The sequence below is a fragment of the Solea solea genome, chromosome 19, assembly GCF_958295425.1.
Source record: "Solea solea chromosome 19, fSolSol10.1, whole genome shotgun sequence".
NCBI lineage: Eukaryota > Metazoa > Chordata > Actinopteri > Pleuronectiformes > Soleidae > Solea > Solea solea.
Genome location: NC_081152.1, coordinates 16,070,004 through 16,089,067, shown reverse-complemented (window position 1 = coordinate 16,089,067; position 19,064 = coordinate 16,070,004). Strand labels below are relative to the sequence as shown.

The following is a 19,064-nucleotide window of genomic DNA, read 5'->3' as shown; positions in this document are numbered from 1 at the left end:
TACTGCTTATAAATTGAGTTCTTCTTTATTTGGGAGGGATATTCTCCTTGTTAAATGTGACCTCTAAAGATTGAAATAAAACAACAGCATACAGTATTTTCATGGATGGGTATAAGCCTCTGTTTGTCATTAGTAGAGGTGATTCAAACACATAAACGACTGCTGAGGTGAACGTAGAGCCACTTGCTGTACACGTTCATACTTATATATAAAGATTTGTGCATGATGTACACGACTCAAAAAACAAGGACAGACACGCGAGTCTCTTTGATAAGTGTTTATTTCACCACCAGAAAGTCACACACTCACGTTAGCGGTTAGCAGTTGCACATACTGTATACTGTGTGCACTGTTTATGGACGACTGTGGATACTGGCAAGCGGTTTACTGTGATTTGTTGCTTTAAATGGCCATTGGGCTTTTTTTTCACTGAGCACCACGTTAACAAGCAGAGTGGAGAAAGAGCGCAGCGCTGAGGCCTCTACTGGTTTTATTGAGCTGTGGTTTGTATGTATGTATGTGGACGGTGTTGAACTGTGATTTGCAGGGACAAACATACTGTTTACTTCTTCTCCTTTGTGCTCTTCTCCTCTGCAGCAGGTTTGGAGGCTTTCTCTTCAGCGTTCTCCTTCTTGTCGTCTGTTTTTGGAGCGGCCTTGTCTTCTTCCTTGGCATCAGCTTTATCCTCCTTTTCTTCACCTGTTTTTACTTCTTCCGTCTCGACTTGCTCCTCTTCTTCTTTTGCGTCATCCTCTTTGTCATCGGATTTTTCCTCCTCTTGTGCTTCTTCTTTGCCTTCAGTCTCTTCCTCTTTCTCCTCCTCATCTTCAGCAGCAGCCTCTGTCACCTCTTCCTTTTGCTCCTCTTCATCACCACCTGTATTAATGCTCAGGTTTTATTCACTGTCGTTGTGATAAAGTAATGTAACAACATAATTAACTAACCTTCTTCTTCAGCTTTAGCCTCTTCATCTGCATCTGCAGCCTCCTCTTCACCCTCCTCCTCCTCTTTCTCTCCTGCCTCCTCCTCTTCCTTCTCCTCTTCCTCCTCCTCTGCAGGTGGGCTGGCCTCTGCTTGGTGGGTGTGGCTGGCAGAGATGAGGCCCTCTGTGGTGCTGGAGCTGAGCAGACGTGATGTCATCAGGTAGGAGGTGCCGGAGCTCAGGCTGGAGTAGACAGGCCGGGCAAAGTGGGGCGCTGACAGACTGTGGCTGTACATAGAGGACACGCCCCCGGAAACGCCAACACTGAAGCGAGACTCCTCCCCTTCCAGAAGCTTCCTAGTATGGATTTAGTGACAAATCAGGGAGTTAGTCTGTTTAGCCTTGATGCAACACATTTATTTAAAAGTCCAATGTGTACAATTTAGGTAGAGTTTAATTGCTACCAAAAAGTATGTTTGCAGGAGTGTACAATCAATTAAAAATAAGAATTGTTTACTGTTTGAGGCCTTAGAATAAGCCTTTTATAAGTATGACAGGAAAAGGGCCTTGCTTTAAGGAGGTCGCCATCTTAAACTGCCATGTTTCTGTAACAGCCAGACAAACACATGACTCAAGAGCATGTCTCTCACAGTGTGAAGTGAAATTCAAAACATGTGTATAATATAGGACACACTTGTTGAAGACAACATCGTTTCCAAAGTTTCTTAGGAGAGATTAGAGGAGCTGACAGTTTGCCGTCTTATCATTAGACGTCACAACATCCTTTACATTTTAAACGTTGTCACCTCCAATAAAATTTCAAGAATTTTCATAAAGCTCTAATCAGATTTCCGGCGGCTGCTTCTCACCTGTATGCAGCAATCTCAATGTCTAGAGCCATCTTGACATTCAGAAGGTCCTGGTACTCCTTCAGGTAGCGCGCCATTTCCTGTTTGGTGCCCCTCAGCTCGCTCTCCAAATCTGTGATGGTGTCCTACAGTACATGAAAGACAAAGTGTGAAGTATTATACGAGTAAAAAAAGAAAAAAAAGACACAAGGACACACAAGGTGTAACGTAATTAAAATAAAAACCTGCATGGCAGCGATCTCAGCGCTCTGCTTCTCGTCCATCTCATGCAGCTGTTTCTCCAGGGATCCATTGAGGCCTCTGCACGCATCAATCTCCAGCAGACGGGCCTGGAGCTGGCGTCGGTACTCTCCCGCTTCATCCTTGGAGCTTCTGACTGCGTCACAGTGCTGGGCCACAGTTTCAGTCAGCGAGCCCATCTTCCCTCTGAACCACTCCTCAGCTGCTTGCATGTTCCTTGCTGCCAGCCTCTCGTACTGGGACCGGATGTCCCTGAGAGCTCCAGAGAGGTCTGGAGTGGCGGTTTCAGACTCTACAGCCACCTGGACTCCCAGCTGCACCTGGGCCTGAAGCTCGGCCACCTCACCTTCATGAATCCTCTTGAGGAAGGCCAGCTCCTCCAGCAGAGTTTCAACACTCTTCTCCAGCTCAGCCTTTCCTAAGGCAGCCTGGTCGGCCTCGTGGCGGTTCTCCATCAGCCTGCCCTCGGCCTCTTCACGAGCCAGCACTTCCTCCTCATATCGGCCCTGCAGGGCACTCAGGGTTTGTTCCAGTCGCTCTTTCTGGCCCATGACGGCTTGGTGGTCTGCCCTGGCCTCTTCCATAGCTGCCCTCAGGGAGCGGGCCTCTTGCTCATAGAGTCCCCTCAGGCGGGACGGCTCATTGTGCCTCTGCCTCAGCAGCAGCAGCTCTGCCTCCAGAGCCCGGTTCTGCTGCTCCAGCTCATGCACTCGCTCGATGAAGACGGCAAAGCGGTCGTTGAGGTCCTGCAGCTGCCTGTGCTCTTGGGTGCGAACGGAGCGGAATTCGGAGCTGATCTGGGCTGCCTGGCTGAGCTCCAGCTCCACAGAGGAGGCTGGTGAGGAGGAGGAGAGCAGCACCCGGCCGGGAGAGGAGTACTGCACACGGGATGAGGATAGTGGGGAGGTGTGGGACGAGTAGACGGAGTGGGTCCTCCCTCTGTTCACCACCACACGAGGGGGAGACTCGACGTACCAGCGCCTGTAAGACGAGGTGGGATAGTATGGGTCATACCCGATGCTACTCATGGCTGAATTTGTGGGAGCACTGGCTGCTCTCCCTCTCCTCTCCTGTGTGTGTGTGTGTGTGGAGATGTATGAAGGGCTCAGGTTTAAGCCTTGACTGCTTTCTGCTGCAGCAGCCGGTGCTTTTATAGTAGGACACCGAGCTCTGACGCAAGCGCTTTGTCCAAACTCTGACAACGCAGGCTCTATAGGTTTACACTGCAACTGCAAGAAACGAGAACGAGACGAGCCATCGGAGACGGAGAGGAAAAGTGAGGAGGGAAGCGGTCGCACAAATGACTTAATGAAGCTGTAAAAACTGCACGAGTGACTTGTCAGACTTTTGACATGGATGCCACGACGTTTGCTTGCGACAGAAACTTAAATTAATGCAAAACAAATTAGCTTAAACATTTAATTCCCATATAAACATGGCTGAATCACTGCAGGAGAGAGAGGGAAGGAGAAAGAGGAGAAGGAGGAGGAGGAGGAGGAGGGGTTGTCCTGACTTTTACCACCATGACACAGCATCTCTCCCAGTGGCGGAGAGTGGAACTGCAGCCATAACCTCAAAAGACCTGCAGTGAAAACAATTCCACCCAAACAGAGCAGACAGTACGAGGTGCCATGTTGGAAACACAGAAAACAGCAGATCAGACGTGTGAATGATATAATCCACATAATCCTTTTATAAAAATTATAATCTGGGTTTACAGGCTTTGTAACAGAAATGGCAGCTGATTTAGTTGAAGTGGTTTTGGTCTCTGCTTTTGTGTTTAGTTTATGTGTTGCCTTTTATTCTAACTGAACTGTAAATGGTTAACTGTTTTGGTGAGGGATTACTTCAGATATGTCTACCTCAAGGGAATTCCTGATTAAAGAAAGATTAAGTAATAATAATTAAAAAAAACAGTTAAATTGTTATTAAATTTACAAACACCTCATATTTTGCTCATTTCTTTTTCTCTCCCTGCAGAAAAGGAAGTGTTTGTTCTATACTTCAATCTGGCAGTAACTTCATTTATTTTGTATAAATTAAAACCTTAAATTAAAGATTTATTGCATTGTCTATATTAGCGTTGCAAGACATTAACAGTATCTTTTTACGAACACTAGATTTAAATCTGGTTTTGTTTTCAGTCAGCAAAAGAAAAGGCATTATAGCTTCTTCTTCTTTGTCATGTTGTTTCATTAATTCAGTTTCCTCTGCAGCACACAGCACATTCTCCATCAGCTTGGTTACATAACAGTTGTGCATTTTCTTTTTTTTGTCCAAGTTTAAAAATGCAGAGGCTCAGTGAGGATTATGTTTGGAGATGTCTTGTACGTTTTGAGCTCTGTGCATAAATGAAATGTAAGATGTAGTGCTTTTGCAGTTATGCCTGCATATAGTGTCTTTGTGTGAAGTGTGAACGTCTGTGTGTGTGTGTAGGTGTGTATTATCCGCACCCAGCAATTTGCCAATTCGGCAAAAGCTCCCAGTACTTACAGACGAGTTACTGTGGGATTTGGGGGGCAACTTCAGTGAGAGCCTTCCAACGGCCTGAGTCATCGTAACAGTTGTGATCACACCATGTGTGCACTTTTCCCACCCTAACAGCAGTCTGACAATCCACACGGGGCAATTTTCAGACGAGATGCTTGTCATCCCCCCGGAAGCTGGGGGGGAAACAGAGAAACAGACAATTCTTCCCACTTAATGTGCTGATTTCTAGGTCATTGCTTGTGCTCTCTGTAGAGTTGAATCACCTCATTATCCGCATTAATGAAAAATTATGACTGTTGTGATTTCTAGGAACTCCCTGAATTGACTGCATCACACACCTGAGGGAAAAGGGGGAAAAAAATGGATGATATCCACGTTGTAATGTTGGAAAAACAACAATAATTGATGTTGAGATTTTATTAGATTATATTTTATATTTTATAGATTTTGCTTTATTACTGTATATAAAATGGATGTAATTTTCTTGAAATATGGTGGGAGCAGCAGTTAGCCACTAGGGGGAGACTCTGCTGGTTGTAAAAAAGAACTGCTTGATATTTCTTGATTTATATTGTCATAAAACCTTTTCCTGAGGAGTTAATTGTCTCAATCGCTCAATCTTTTTCCACTTGAACCGAACTTTATGTTCAAGGACAGCGCATATGAGCGGACAACAAATCTCAAAGCTTTAAAATGGGAATTTGTTTTGCAAGAGGAAGACTATGTCCACCTTTTATATACAGTCAATGTTTTCTTTCTTTCTTTTTTAGCAAGATATCAGATCTCTTTTTCAGACTAGCTGCAACAAAAATTACAATTTGTGTTTCCTGGTTCCAAACAATGACCTAAAGTATATATATTTATACAGAAATGGGTACATTCAGTGTTTTTCGTGCAGTTTTTGTTTGTTTATGTGCAATAAAAAAAAAACTTCTGCTTTTCATGATCATACAACACAGGCCGACACCAGATCTCTATTAATACTACAGCATCAGATGACTGTGTTTCTCTTTATTTCTAAATATGGACCATACATTTTATTCGAAAGGGGACAAGACGAGACATTGACTTGATTACGTGACAGCTCAGCACTTACAGTACGCTATGGATTTGTTTCCAGGCTTCGTCAGCACTTTTCTGTCCTGTAAGTTTCTCTGCACTGTTGCTTCCCAAGATCACATTTCATGATTGATACTATAGAATATTAGACTTTGATTCAATTTCTCAGTGGGGTATAATATTTCGTGCAGGCATGACAAATCAGTATTTACTTTATTTACACTATAGTTACGCTAAAAAAATGTTTTATTTTGCAGTTTGCTAGTTGCTGCTTGTACCAATACATGTATATAACTGAGAGGACTAATGGTTTATACTATATACAATTATATATACGGTATGTATGTATATATACAGTGCATATGATACTAGAGAGGTGTTTTAAAGTTTTAAACAATGAGATTTTACTGATATGATATTTCAAGATGGACCAGGCAGAGGCTTCAGGTATTGAATGACATTTTGTGTGAAGTAATGACTGCACCTGCTGCAACTTTGGAGTGGGAAAAACTCTCAAGAAAGTGACTACAATGTGTGCAGTGACCGCTGCACAGAGGCTCATTCAGACACATAAACACAGAATTATGCTCAAATAAAAAACTAAGTTCTGGGATAAGTTGAAGAGAGTGAAATGATGGATTTTGGATAAATAATAATGTTCAGTGTTATTTCATGCTGAAATCATTTTTCTATTCTTACAGTTAAAGCTAAGATAAAGGTCAAGTGTGGAGAAATTAGTGACATCTAATGGTGAGATTGCAGATTGCAACACCTGGAGGACTTGTGTGCATCGTGGAACTACGGTGGCCTACTCCACCTCGCTCTCTCTCTCTGCTCTTTCCTCTTCATTGGTTTATGCACAAGCTTTATGTGGGCGAAGCTGCTGCAAAAACATTGCAGCGCAATATGGCGGCTTCCAAAAATCAATAAAAAAAAACATATTTAAAAGGCTCAGAAACTGACCTATTTTTATTTTAAAGTGATTACACACTAATAAAAACATACTCATGGGTAGTTTATTCAATTTCTGTCAGTGAACCCTCCTAAATGTTACAATCTGAACCTCCTACAATTAATATGTGCTCCTGAAGCTGCAGACGCTGTGTTGTGAGCTATGGCAGCTACATGTACAGTAGAAGAAAGCAAATTCGTACATACTGCAACCAGCTGCCAACTCAGCTTTGTTTTGGCAACTTGCCTGTGGATTTTCCTGCAACACTAGTCCACAGTGTCTGTGTTATTCCACTGAACAACATGGTATCTATTTAAATGAATGAGCAGGACTCTCATTCTCTCTCAGTTATGAAGTAGTTCATTAGAGAGTGAGACGAGTTGCCTTTTGCAGCCTAACCTGATCTTTACAGTTTTGTACCACGGATCTCACTTTAAAAGTCATGTTGCTATTTTGGCTTAATATCTGACCTCTGGCCTTCCAACCATCACATGTCCCAGCAGTCCACCCATCCTCTGGTGCTATTGGCTGATCCCACGTGTCCATCAGCGTGTGAATGCTTCTCACAGGTGGACAGTAAAGGAGGCCTGTCGGCTGTGCACTGCCACCACTCAGACTGCTATAAAAAGCAAGTGGTATGCTGTACTGGGTTCACTGTTGTTGTCAGCCAGTGTGTGTGTACACAACTTAGAAGGGCTGAGGTTAGGGTGCACTCAGGAGAAACACTGCAAGCATGACTGCCGTACATCGTTTGGTTATCGTCCGCCATGGCGAGAGCTCCTGGAACCAGGAGAACCGCTTCTGTGGCTGGTTTGATGCTGACCTCAGTGAGAAGGGCCTGGGGGAGGCCACACGCGGGGCCCAGGCCATCAAGGAAGCCGGCATAAAGTTTGATGTGTGCTACACCTCAGTGCTGAAACGTGCCATCAAGACCCTGTGGACCATCATGGAGGGCACAGACCAGATGTGGCTGCCCGTGATCCGTACCTGGCGCCTGAACGAGCGCCACTACGGAGGCCTCACTGGCCTCAACAAGGCCGAGACAGCTGAGAAGCACGGTGAGGAGCAGGTGAAGATCTGGCGCCGCTCATTTGACATCCCACCTCCACCCATGGACAAGGACCACCCTTACCACAAAATCATCAGCGAGGTGAGACAACCAAGCAATAACACATTGATGTGATCTTTGTCAGTAATCCAAACTATTTCACAGCCAACTGATTGATTTAAAATCAGTTCAGTCGATTATGTGACATCTTTCAACTGCTGTTGCTACTTCCAGTCCCGACGCTACAAGGGCCTGAAAGCCGGTGAGCTGCCTACCTGCGAGTCACTGAAGGACACCATCGCCCGTGCCCTGCCATTCTGGAATGACGTCATTGCCCCCGAAATCAAAGCTGGCAAGAACGTAATCATCGCTGCCCATGGCAACAGCCTCCGCGGCATCGTCAAGCACTTAGAGGGTGAGTATACTGCAGTCAGCAGGTGGACAATAAAACAGTGAATGAAGAAGAAAGTGCTGCAGTGACAGGCAGATGTGACTGATGCGTTCACTTTCACACAACAACAACACTGCAGTCTTAAGGTAACATCAGTTTTTACAATAATGACTCTTGCATACAAGGAGAAGAGTCAGATAATCAATCCGTAACTAACACCCACTCCCACACACAGTTGTGGATTACAGTGTGTAAAAATAGCGCGAAAGGACTCAGGGACAGGGAAGAGGGTCAGGAGCTCGTTTCCCGTTACAGTCACGACCTTTATGTAAAGGTTGTACTTTTTCAAGCAGTGGCCAGACACGGATAAGGGAGTTTTACAGTCACAGCGTCTCAAGGGCAAAAGTAAATCCTAGACAGAAACGATAGGTCACGTATAACCAGTTCATGTTACGAATTCCTGTAGTAAAAAAAACTTAAATATGCAATCAAATTGAAAACCTGCTCTGCTGACTACTTAAAAAGAGAGTTCAGGTTTTTGGAAGAGTAATGAAATTGGTGATTGCAAACATGGCTGCCCAAGGAGACACAAAGAAAAACTGATTTTAACCACTCAACCCAAGTCTCACCTGATCTGCACCAGCTTAAGTCAACAATATTTTAATATGTTTACTCCTTTTTACATTATTTTAACAACCTTTTTTTGGGCTGGAAACGTTTCTGATCCACTGCTGCCTCCGTAAGGATCAATCTGTGTTATTTTGTGACTTTGATGTATGAAATTCTTCATCCAGATTTACTTAAGTGACACACACTTAGCAAAGGAGACAGCAGAGGAACAGCTGTGTCCCTGTGAGCTAAAATCTCGGATTTTCTCTATGGACTTTGGTGTGAGATATTGAGTGGATTACAATCTTCAGCTTTAATTTACAGTAGACTAAGATATCATATATAAAATTATGCTGCCACCACCTAGACTGTCACTTTAAAGATCGTTGTCTGCCCTGTATGTCTTGCAAGGCTCCAGACACTATTGTATAGTATCAGTTATATTGCCGCTGTTCTGTCTGCTGATCTGCCTGTGTGTTCTTTTTCCTGCCCGTATCTGTAGGTATGTCTGATGCAGCCATCATGGAGCTGAACCTGCCCACAGGAATCCCAATTGTTTACGAGTTGGACGCAAACCTGAAGCCTGTGAAGCCCATGTCTTTCCTCGGCGACGAAGAAACCGTAAAGAAGGCCATGGAGGCCGTGGCTGCCCAGGGCAAAGTCAAGAAGTAAGCCTGCTCTGGAGGCTCCAAGAGGAGGCCAAAAAACAAAAAAAGACTCTTCCCACTTTTGTCCTTCAACCTTTCCTTCTATCGTTTATCCATCCTTGTAGTCCATTCCAACAGGGGGAAAATTGTTAATGGTTCTTTTGGAGATGAGCCATTTCCAGCACATTAGCCTTGTTTGTTTAAGTCATAGAAAGAGGAATGGCCTGTCAATCCAAGCAGACAGCCTGGCCTCGCATTACTCAGCCCTTTTGAATTGTGGTCAGGCCCTATTTTGAGGGCTTCAGCACCCTGGCACAACCAATAAAGAAACCATATTTTTATGTAAGCTTGTGGCTGTTTGATTCTACCTTTAACGTCTCATATCTCCTTCACTTTTTTTTTTTCCTTCTTCAAACTACATCGTCATCCTTACATATCACACCTTTTCTTCTGTGGCTCCTCATTCGGAAATCAGTAGTTTCAGCAAAGTGGAAAGGTGCTGTGAAATCTTATCCAGGAGGCAGAGTGGTGGTGGTGGTGGGGGGGAGGAGGGGAAGAGGAGAAACAGAGATAGAGAAAGAGACCGAGTCGAAGAGACGAGTCAATAGGTTCATCTTGGCAGCATTCCCATGATGCAGAATAAGAGTTTTTAAGCACTATCCTTCAACCCAGACAGATAACACTAAAGGAGGAAAACTGAAAAAGTGGGTTTGCTTATAACCACGACATATAGCAGGGTTTATGTCAAAACACAGTATTTGTGGCATGGTTGCCTCTCAGTAAGAAGAACCCTGGTTCAACCAAAGGCCTTTTTTGTGAGGAGTTTGCATACTCTATCCACGGACTGTCCAGGGTGTACCCCTCCTTTTGCCCCACATCATCTGGGATTGGCTCCAGCCTCCTGTGACCTTCCTGTGGAGGATTAAGTGGTAGGCAATGAGTAAGTGAGAGTGTTTGGCTCCGCTTGCATCACTGCAAATCAATGATGACTTGTCTTTATACCATGGTAAAACACTTCTATCATGTTGAGAGAGGCTTCTATGTCTTGTCTACAGAACATTAGTGAGTCACTGAATGGACTGAAGACTTAATTTACTGAATGTGTCACGTCCATTCATCATTTATCCACCCACTTCAAGAGTAAGGGTAGACTTGGGTCCCTATAGTTAGAAACACTTCCAAATGTAAGGACACTTCGTACTGATAATCATATTAAATCTGGTTCATTAAAAAGAACTACGTATATAATTTTTAAATTCAAGCTAAGTTTTGACCGGAGTAAAATGAATCTCAATGTGTTCCTGAGATTTTATTCCTCAGACAGTCACAGTGACTGTTGACAATTGGCCCGCAAATTCAATTCAGTGAGTGCAAGAGACCTCATGCACCAGATCTGAAAGGATTCTCTTCAGGTTGAGTTTTGAATATGTCAAAAAAAAGCAGTAACAAACTGTTACAACAAAGTACCACATTAAAAAAAGATTTAATTTAGCATTGACACAGCACTTATTTTTTTCAATCAAACAATTGGAAATTAAATAATTACACAGTAAATTCTGCAGTGTTGATGAAAACATTAAAGAGTAATTTGGAATGTTAAATTGGAGCGGTGTTAAACTGAACAATTTTAGTGCAACTTCAACACTGCAACATGTACAGACAACATGACAACACATTGCTTGATTAAAAGACAAAACAAAACAACTACAGCAGCACTGCACAGAGGAAGAACGTGGCATTGCTTTTGAGAAGCATCTGAAGCTTTCATGCCATCTACTGGTCACTAAGAAGAAAATCAACTATGAGTGAGTAAGAGTTTCTGTGAAAAGAAAAGGAGACTGAGTTTAGAGTCAAAAAGTAGTAGTCAGCAAACAAACAAACAAATAAATAATTATCATTTTGGACAACAGTAACTTATTTCTCCTTTTGTGCAGTCCACAGACAGACTCACATGCTGGTTTGCAAGGCTTGTCCACAGCCTTGGCACTTTTCATTTTACAGGTCATTATTAAAAGCAGTTCAAATTCAAGTTCATTATCAAGTTAAAACTAACAGCTGCCTTTAGAAAAACAAAACAAAAAAAAACAGGCATCAGAGGTGGCAAACAAGGCACTGCACTGTGATCTGATGAAGCATGTTTGGAGTAGTTTATGCCCCAGAAGAGAGAGTCAGGAGCTCAATTATGATTGGAGTTTGAGGGGTTTTGGTCCATAGCAGTTTTAAAAGATGTTTGCCTCTTGAAGGGTTTTAAGAAGCTTGGAAGAGATGCGATCTTATATGGGTTTTTCTTGTACGTGACGGCTTTATTCGTCTCTTCTTTGGACATGTCAACATAGTCCACGGCACTGCTCACATTCTTTTCTATGTTGTTGATCAAATCCCCCTGATAGAAAAAAAGAAAAAAACACCTGTCAGATATTTGTTCTATGACTTAAAACAGTAGTGTGTAATTTATTATATATGATAATAATAATAATATAATATAAACAAAAGCCCATTACATTCAAACTATTATAAAATGAGTTCACAAAATGCAGATTGAGCCCATCAGCTACACACAACTGTTTTATGTGAAGACAGAGGGAAGCAACAGCAGCATCGCTCTAGTAAAGTCAGACAAAAACAAAAGTGTTCATGAAAAGTTTCATGAGCAAAGTTTCCTGCATTGCTGCTGTATACACACAAATGCTCCCTTCAGTCAGGTCTGATAGTTTTGCTTGACAAAGCCTAGTGTCAGATAAAGGACGCCACATAAAAACGATGCTGTTTTGGTTCTTGAAGGCCACACAAAGGCAGAATAACCGCATCAACAACAACAATAATCACCAAAAGTGTTAGGCCTATTTCTTTATATCGATTAGTATTCATCGTTTCCCAACAAGGCAGCTATCATACCTGACTCTCTAACAGCATGGCAGTATCAATGAATATTTCATGCAGCTCTTTGATGCTCCACTCCAAGCACACAATGTCCTGATGACGAGATTCAATCTCACTCAGAGCTTGGCTCGAAATCTGAACATCACAGCTGATCTGAGAAAGGAAAAAAGAAAGGAAAAAAAACATTGGTGGGTTCTTTTTGAACAACAACAACAAAAATACATTCCTGAATATTGAAAGGCCATTATTTTTGTGCATGACATGGCACCAACATTAGATATGAAGATGGTAAGACTGTCACGGTGTAGCATCACCTCCAACTCTTCATCTGTTGTCACTTTTCCCACTGGAAAAAAATAAAAAACAAACAAAAAACAGTTCACACTGTAAAAAAATAAAACACAACAGAAATAACATGCCTTTTTGTATGTTCACCACAGGATGGCGGTACTACACCTCTACTGCTAAACCACTTTGTCCAAACAAAATCAATTAAGTGCTATTCTGGCATCAGCCACCATCCACTTCAGGATGTGTGTGTGTGTGTGTGGCTGTAACCTGCAGGTAAAATGAGACTTTGTTTATTTATGGGACTGAAGTAGAAAACAACAACAACCAAAATACATTCCTGAATATTGTAAAGCCATTATTTAACACTTACAGTATATAAGCCATTTAGAATTCACTAACTTAGCAGACAGGACACTTTGAAAAGGATTCATGTCGTAACAGATGTGTTATCTCTTCTGAATCTATATAAGAACTGGCTGTAGTGGACCTGTGTGAACAGAGATTTAGGCTTAATAGAAAAAAAAAAAATTATTCATGTAAAATACCCGTTTATTTTCCCGATAAGTTGCTTACTTGTGTGTTCCATAAAATCCACAAATAAATAGTTCTCACCTGTAGAATAAATTCAAAATGATATACGTTGAGCTTTTTTTCCACACCTCAAAATAATGATGTCCTCAAATCTCTCGTTTTGGTCCACAAAAAAAGGAGGAAAATATAAATAGCGGAGCAAAGGATAGCGGGAAATAGGTTTCCTTGTTTTTCTAACCGATTAATCGATTGTCCAAAAAGTTGGTGATGGATGAATTGTTGCAGCCCTGTTTAAAAATAAACTAGGTGTCTAACCTGTAATTGGGAAGCAGAACTGATCCATCAATACTTCCCTATCTGTGGAGCAATGAGTAGAATAACAACTTCTTGCCTGTTAAAGGCAGAAACTCCTTCCTAACCGTGCTGCTGATATAAGCGGGTGTAAGATGTGAAACCCATTCTGCAAAAACACTCCTACTTCCCGAGTGGAAGCAGGAGGTAGGAAGTATTTACATTTTGGTTTTTGATTTGTTTTTGTTTCTGGAAACTCACCAATCTCCAGTTGTCTCTGAATTTGAGCTTTGCATTTGTCTCTGAAGGATAATTGTGCGTTGTGGTAGCCACGCATGGTTTCTGCAAACCAGCGAGTCAGGTGTGAGTGCTGGTGAGAGGGAGGCAACAGGATTTCACATCAGATTAAGGAGACAGAAATGAAAGAAAAAAAAGGGAAGTTAAGTTACTATTTTGTACACAGGCCATTGTCAGGTAGTGATTTTGTGAGGGATGGACATTTAAAGTAAAACTGCTGGTCGGAAGTGGCTGGGTATAATAGTGTGTTCCTGTTGTAGTCGGAAATTTCAGAGTTCCCAGTTGGATGTTTCAACTGGAACACCTGCTCAAGTTGGATTTCTAACTCGGAAAGTAGGAGTATCCTCGCAAACACCAAGACAGGATTCCAAGTTGACTCTACTTTCACTGTAAATTCCACTTTTGTCTAATTTAATTCAGATTACGTCAGCCATACACAAAATACTGTTACATTTTTCCCCGTGGAAGTACAGTGTTGTCATCGACTGGTATTGCTAATGATGGCTACCAAGCCTGAGATATGTTTGGGTCCAACTTCAACAAGAACTTCAACCCTTGTCCACCTTCCAGTGTAAATGAAATGCACTGCTATCTGCTGCAATCAAATTAATAATCTCATCACAATCTCAACTTGTCACAAAATGTCACTTTAACTGATGGACTTTTTAATAATCAAATGAGTGATCAAATATTTATGTCCACCCCTAAGTTCTTGCTTCAAATGTTCAGAAACACATCTTTTCAATCACTTTTTATAGAACTACAATGATTGTTTTGTAATAACATGTCAGAAATCCGTGGCTTATTTAACAAAATAAAATTATCACAAACCTGGTTCGTCTCTATTCGCTGGATTACCGAGAAACTTTTACCGTTCTTTTCCGCAGACAAATTTTTCTGCATTGCTAAACAAACACAAAACAAGCAGTTAGAGATGATAAATAACTCGCTTGGTTGAAAAAAGGGCACTATTCAAAGTTGTGACTTTTCTCCATGTATAATATGTATATATATATATGTATATATGTGGGTCAACTGGAGTGGAGTGGTCATTTTAATTCATTTGCAAGTAAAAAACTTTTCACCTCACTGACATTAAGTTAGTTCAGTTCTTCGTTGCTCTAACAAACAGCTACATGTCGATCAGTGTGGTATGAAGAACTGCTGAACCTGGACTAACTTTTATGTCATACGTCTGAAATATAGGAGGAGACAATATATTTCAGACGTAATATATTGTCTGAAATGACTCACATTTTAACTTGGCTCGGACTAGGTCAGCGCTCCTCTTGATCTCGCTGTTCAGCTGCTCCAGCTTTTCTGTATTCCCTAAACACAACATAAATAACAAGTTCACCTCACAGAGTATTTTACAAACAAGTAAAGTGGCAAAAATAACCATCATGTACAGACATCGTGTCTCCCAATTTCATTTCCATGGAAACCAGGTTTTTTTCCAAGAAGACAAAACCCAGCACAAAGAAAACTACTGCATTACGTGACATTTCTCACTTGTCTTTTTGAACTTCTGTTCCTGTAAAACCTAATATTATTTTAAATAATTGAGAAAAAATAAACTTATTCTGTCAGATTCTGAAAAAAAATTCCCCTGTGATCGACTGATCTACAGAATCAAATAAGTCTTCTACTCATTATTCTATGAAAGAGGTCCTTATATTTAATTCAAATATTTTTTATTCATATTCCCTGTAAAGGTGTGGAGTATATTCTCATATCTTCTTTTGTGTTCCTACAATTTAGCTGACTGAGCCTAAATCAAACAGGTTTTTAATAATTTGTTATAAAACTGGCTTGTTTACATAATATTTCCATTATCATTGACTGTGGCTTGTATGGATATTTTGATATTGCTTATATTAAGTGAGATGACACCGCTTCCTTTTGCATGACCTGAAGTTGTGACTCATTCATCAAAACATACATTTTTGGGGGAAAAAAACTATAAAATATCAGAAAACCTGAAAAAATGTTGATTGGTGTTCGTCAAACCTGGAAATAATGATGTTCTCAAATGTCTTGTTTTGTCCACAAACCAAAATGATTGACTTTTAATGATTTCTTTGTTATCCAGAGCAAAGTAATGAAGGAAATATGCACATTTAAGAAGCTTAAACAATCAGAAATCTTGTTTTAATCATATAAAAACCTTCAAACCAATTATCAAAATAGTTGTCTATTAATTTAGTAATCGATTAATCGTTTCAGCTCTAGTTGTGTCATGGTATACCAAACATTTGGGAAACAATGCTCCATAACGTAACCCTGAGAAATATAAGCCCCTCTGTCTACAACCGATACAAGTCTGTTTGTCAAAGGCTGCTTGTGTCTGTCGCTCTGTTTGTCTGTTCAGTGTAGTATGGCCCGAAGGAGGAGGAGGAGGAGGAGGTAGATGTTTGAATTCATCAGCACAATGGTGAAGGCATCACATTTCATCTTCGTGAAAACAATTACAGCTGCATTTAAGGAGGGGGAAAGCTGTTCTGGACTTACTCCTGTCGTGGTTTGGAGCAGAGAGGACGACGCTGTGACTTCTCTCCACCTCCTCTGCTTGGCTGGAGATCTTCTCAATGAGGCTTTTCACCTCTGCCACCTGACATAACACACACACACAGACAGACACAGTACAGGCTGTCACGTTTATTTATACTGTATGGCTCCTTAAGAACAAAAGGAGTTGGGCCAACAAGACAAAGTACACATTTTAAAACAACAACATACAATAAGACATCATTAGTATTAAAAGTAAGATTGAAAAAAAAAAAAAACTAGACTTAGGCTGTGGGAAGTTTTACCGTTGTGAAAAAATCCTCCATATTGCGCCTTTTCTCTGCTAGGTTCGTCATGTCATCCCACTCCTGCTGGTGCCTTTTTCAAATAAAGGGGATTATTTTGGCCACGAAAAACCACTCCACCTGTTCCTGCACACACACAGACACGTCACAGTAACGTTACTGTCGTGTATTTAACTATAAACAGTTTATATTTGATAATAAACAAGAGTCACACACGTCGCTAGTGTTGTAGGAACACCACAGCCATTTCCTTCTCTGCCGCGACCAAAAGTGAATTAACCACGTTTAAAAAAGTGTTTCGGTGCTAACATGGCGACGCAAACACTGAGCTCCCGCTGAACAGCGACAACAAAACTAAACAGACGACATCTTCTAACGGTTATTTCCTTCCTTACTTACTTTCCGTTGTGACGTTAACGTTCGACCTCCACCTGCTGCTTCGGTCTGTCCTCTCTCTGTTGTTCTCACCTGTGTGTGTGTGTGAGTCAGACGGAGCGCGTGCACGCACGCAGGTGGCAGGCGCGTCACCGCGGGGAAACAAATGACCTCACTGTGAGCTTTCATGTTATGCTGCCTCCTGTGTTTCAAAACTGCAGGTGCAACTGAAAATGGAACTGAGGAGTTACTCACTTTAGGCTGTCTTGTGTAAAGTACCTTAAAGGGATACTTGAGTAAAAGTACAAGTATATTCTCAGGATATGACTTTGTTAGAAGTTGAAGTCACTTTTTAGACAATATTACTCAAGTTAAAAGTCTTACGTGCAATAATAATCAATAATCTACTTGCTATACTGTATATACTCTACACAAGTGCAATATACTTATTTGTGCTGTAAATATCAAGTCCATACTATGTATATTCTGCTAAATGTTTATAATGTACATTATAAATTCTATTTTAACTATTTTTTTATAGTCGAAGTGTTATTATCTTTGTATGTTTTGTAATTTCCTTTTTTGGAAATGCATGTTTATTATTTATTATCTTTATCTTACTGTCTTGCTGCTGTAACAATAAATTTCCCCACTGCGGGACAAATAAAGGACTATCTTATCTTATCTTAAAGTATATGAAATTTACTGTACCGTAGCATCAAAAGTAATTTTCTGTACAAATACTTTGTTACTGTAATTCATATTTATTTTCTGGGGGTTGTTATCCAAACTATACAAAACATAACAAAAACACGACTGACAATAGCGTCATTGGATGAAAGTGCTTAACACAGAAAATTTAATTTACACATTTACACCGGTACAAATAGCATATTCTAAACGTGTATATTTAAATTTTTCTCAGTGTAGTAATTGCCTCAATTTACTATAATGCAATAAAAAGCTGGTCCTACATATACAATATACTTTTGTAAACTTTGTTTAAACAGGGAACTGTGGTTAAAAAAAAAAATGTCCTTGGATAAATGGTTGCTGTCCAAATGGCTCCCAAGTGTAGATATAAATTAAAAATGTTGGAGAGGTGAGACATTATCAAGGTCTGATTCAGAGCCATTACGTCGGGCTAAAAGCACCTGTATTAAAGAATCCATTATGAAGTGTTTAAAAAAGGAAAAGAAAAGAAAGTTGAAGCAGTTTTGTACTCTGTGTGCTGAATAACTGGAAAATAATGTGCCTACATTTCTGCTTCTCTGTCTGACAGACCGTTTTTATCACAGCTGTAGATTTGATTCCAATACAGATTACAGTGTAAAGAATCTACTGACTATTGATGATGTTTGGTCTATAACCGCCACAGGTTACACAAAAAAGGAATGAATGAACAGAGGCTTATGCGTCATATTGTTGAATTGTCATTTTCACAAATCACAGTATAGGAGTCAATCAGCCTTTGTGGGAAAAAGTGGACAAACATGTTATTTTGTTTGTGTTTTGTGCAACTTTAAAATACGAGAGTCTCATTTTTAACATGCGTGTGAGGATATGCTGCACATTTTGACGGTAATAGCCTGAAGGCAGATGGCTCCTCACAGTTATATCAGGGTGTGGCACGATGTTTGCTCACTAACTGGCATGTAATAAACCTGCAAAACAGCTGCTCGGTCACTTCCTCATCTTTTAATCATTATCCTGAAATGACACAAGGTTGTGCGAAGAGAGGGACGGTTCAAACATTAAAAAATTACTGCATACGCTTTACTGTTTCAGCATCATTTAGGCTGCGGCTTTAGATAATAATAATAATAATACTAATAATAATAATAAGGACATTCTGACCTTTCATTTGGAGGTGAGAATGTTACCCTTTTCTCCAAAGATCAGAATACAAATCCATCTTAGATATAAAATGTAACATACAAAAAAAACTACCTTGGACAAAGTGTAACCGTGCTTCTCTCCAGGCTCCACCCATGTTTTATTCATTCAACAGAGACATGGGAATATATATATATATATATTTTTTACCTTCAAGACATTGTAAAATAACAGGTATTAATATACTTTTTTTCCCCCTCATTTCTTCTTTTCTTCCACTAGAGGTCGCTTCAACATCAAAATCTGGGACAATGGGAAAAATGCACCTTCTCTTTTTCTCTCTAGCCTCACAGAGTACAGTATGGTAACCAATACCTGAATCAGCTGTTTACTCTAATTCAATAGACCCGTGTTTTCTAAATGAGATTTAATAATGAGAAATCTATCTCGACTTGATACATAATCCACTCTGAAACCACAGTAGAGTCAGAGAACATATGGCATTTTTTCGTATACAAACTCT

At 40.7% G+C, this 19,064-nt stretch overlaps 3 protein-coding genes across 6 annotated transcripts; 1 reads left to right on the top strand and 2 right to left on the bottom strand.

Moving 5' to 3' along the window:
• Positions 1-262: 262 nt before the first annotated feature.
• nefla (neurofilament light chain a) lies at positions 263-13,589 on the bottom strand. 2 transcript variants are annotated; one of them, XM_058616828.1, is made up of 5 exons: positions 13,482-13,589; positions 2,016-3,012; positions 1,792-1,916; positions 945-1,279; positions 263-876 (listed from the first exon to the last, which is right to left on the bottom strand). In XM_058616828.1, exons 1-5 carry the CDS (start codon positions 13,514-13,516, stop codon positions 563-565), a joined length of 1,806 nt encoding a protein of 601 aa, XP_058472811.1. In that variant the 5' UTR covers positions 13,517-13,589; the 3' UTR covers positions 263-562. The 2 variants fall into 2 exon arrangements, with proteins under 2 accessions (XP_058472811.1, XP_058472810.1); XM_058616827.1 differs by lacking the exon at positions 13,482-13,589 and having other exon boundaries at positions 2,016-3,166.
• Positions 7,181-9,568, top strand: pgam2 (phosphoglycerate mutase 2 (muscle)). The gene is made up of 3 exons (XM_058616833.1): positions 7,181-7,682; positions 7,815-7,995; positions 9,083-9,568. The coding sequence occupies exons 1-3, from the start codon at positions 7,266-7,268 to the stop codon at positions 9,250-9,252; spliced, it is 768 nt and encodes a 255-aa protein (XP_058472816.1). The 5' UTR covers positions 7,181-7,265; the 3' UTR covers positions 9,253-9,568.
• On the bottom strand, positions 10,682-16,834 carry LOC131445990 (syntaxin-2-like). Of its 3 annotated transcripts, none has more exons than XM_058616829.1 (9): positions 16,730-16,834; positions 16,331-16,456; positions 16,029-16,128; positions 14,772-14,846; positions 14,349-14,422; positions 13,482-13,590; positions 12,380-12,453; positions 12,123-12,260; positions 10,682-11,610 (listed from the first exon to the last, which is right to left on the bottom strand). In XM_058616829.1, the coding sequence occupies exons 2-9, from the start codon at positions 16,379-16,381 to the stop codon at positions 11,404-11,406; spliced, it is 828 nt and encodes a 275-aa protein (XP_058472812.1). In that variant the 5' UTR covers positions 16,382-16,456; positions 16,730-16,834; the 3' UTR covers positions 10,682-11,403. The 3 variants fall into 3 exon arrangements, with proteins under 3 accessions (XP_058472812.1, XP_058472813.1, XP_058472814.1); XM_058616830.1 differs by having other exon boundaries at positions 16,726-16,830; XM_058616831.1 differs by lacking the exon at positions 16,730-16,834 and adding an exon at positions 16,547-16,701.
• Positions 16,835-19,064: the final 2,230 nt, after the last annotated feature.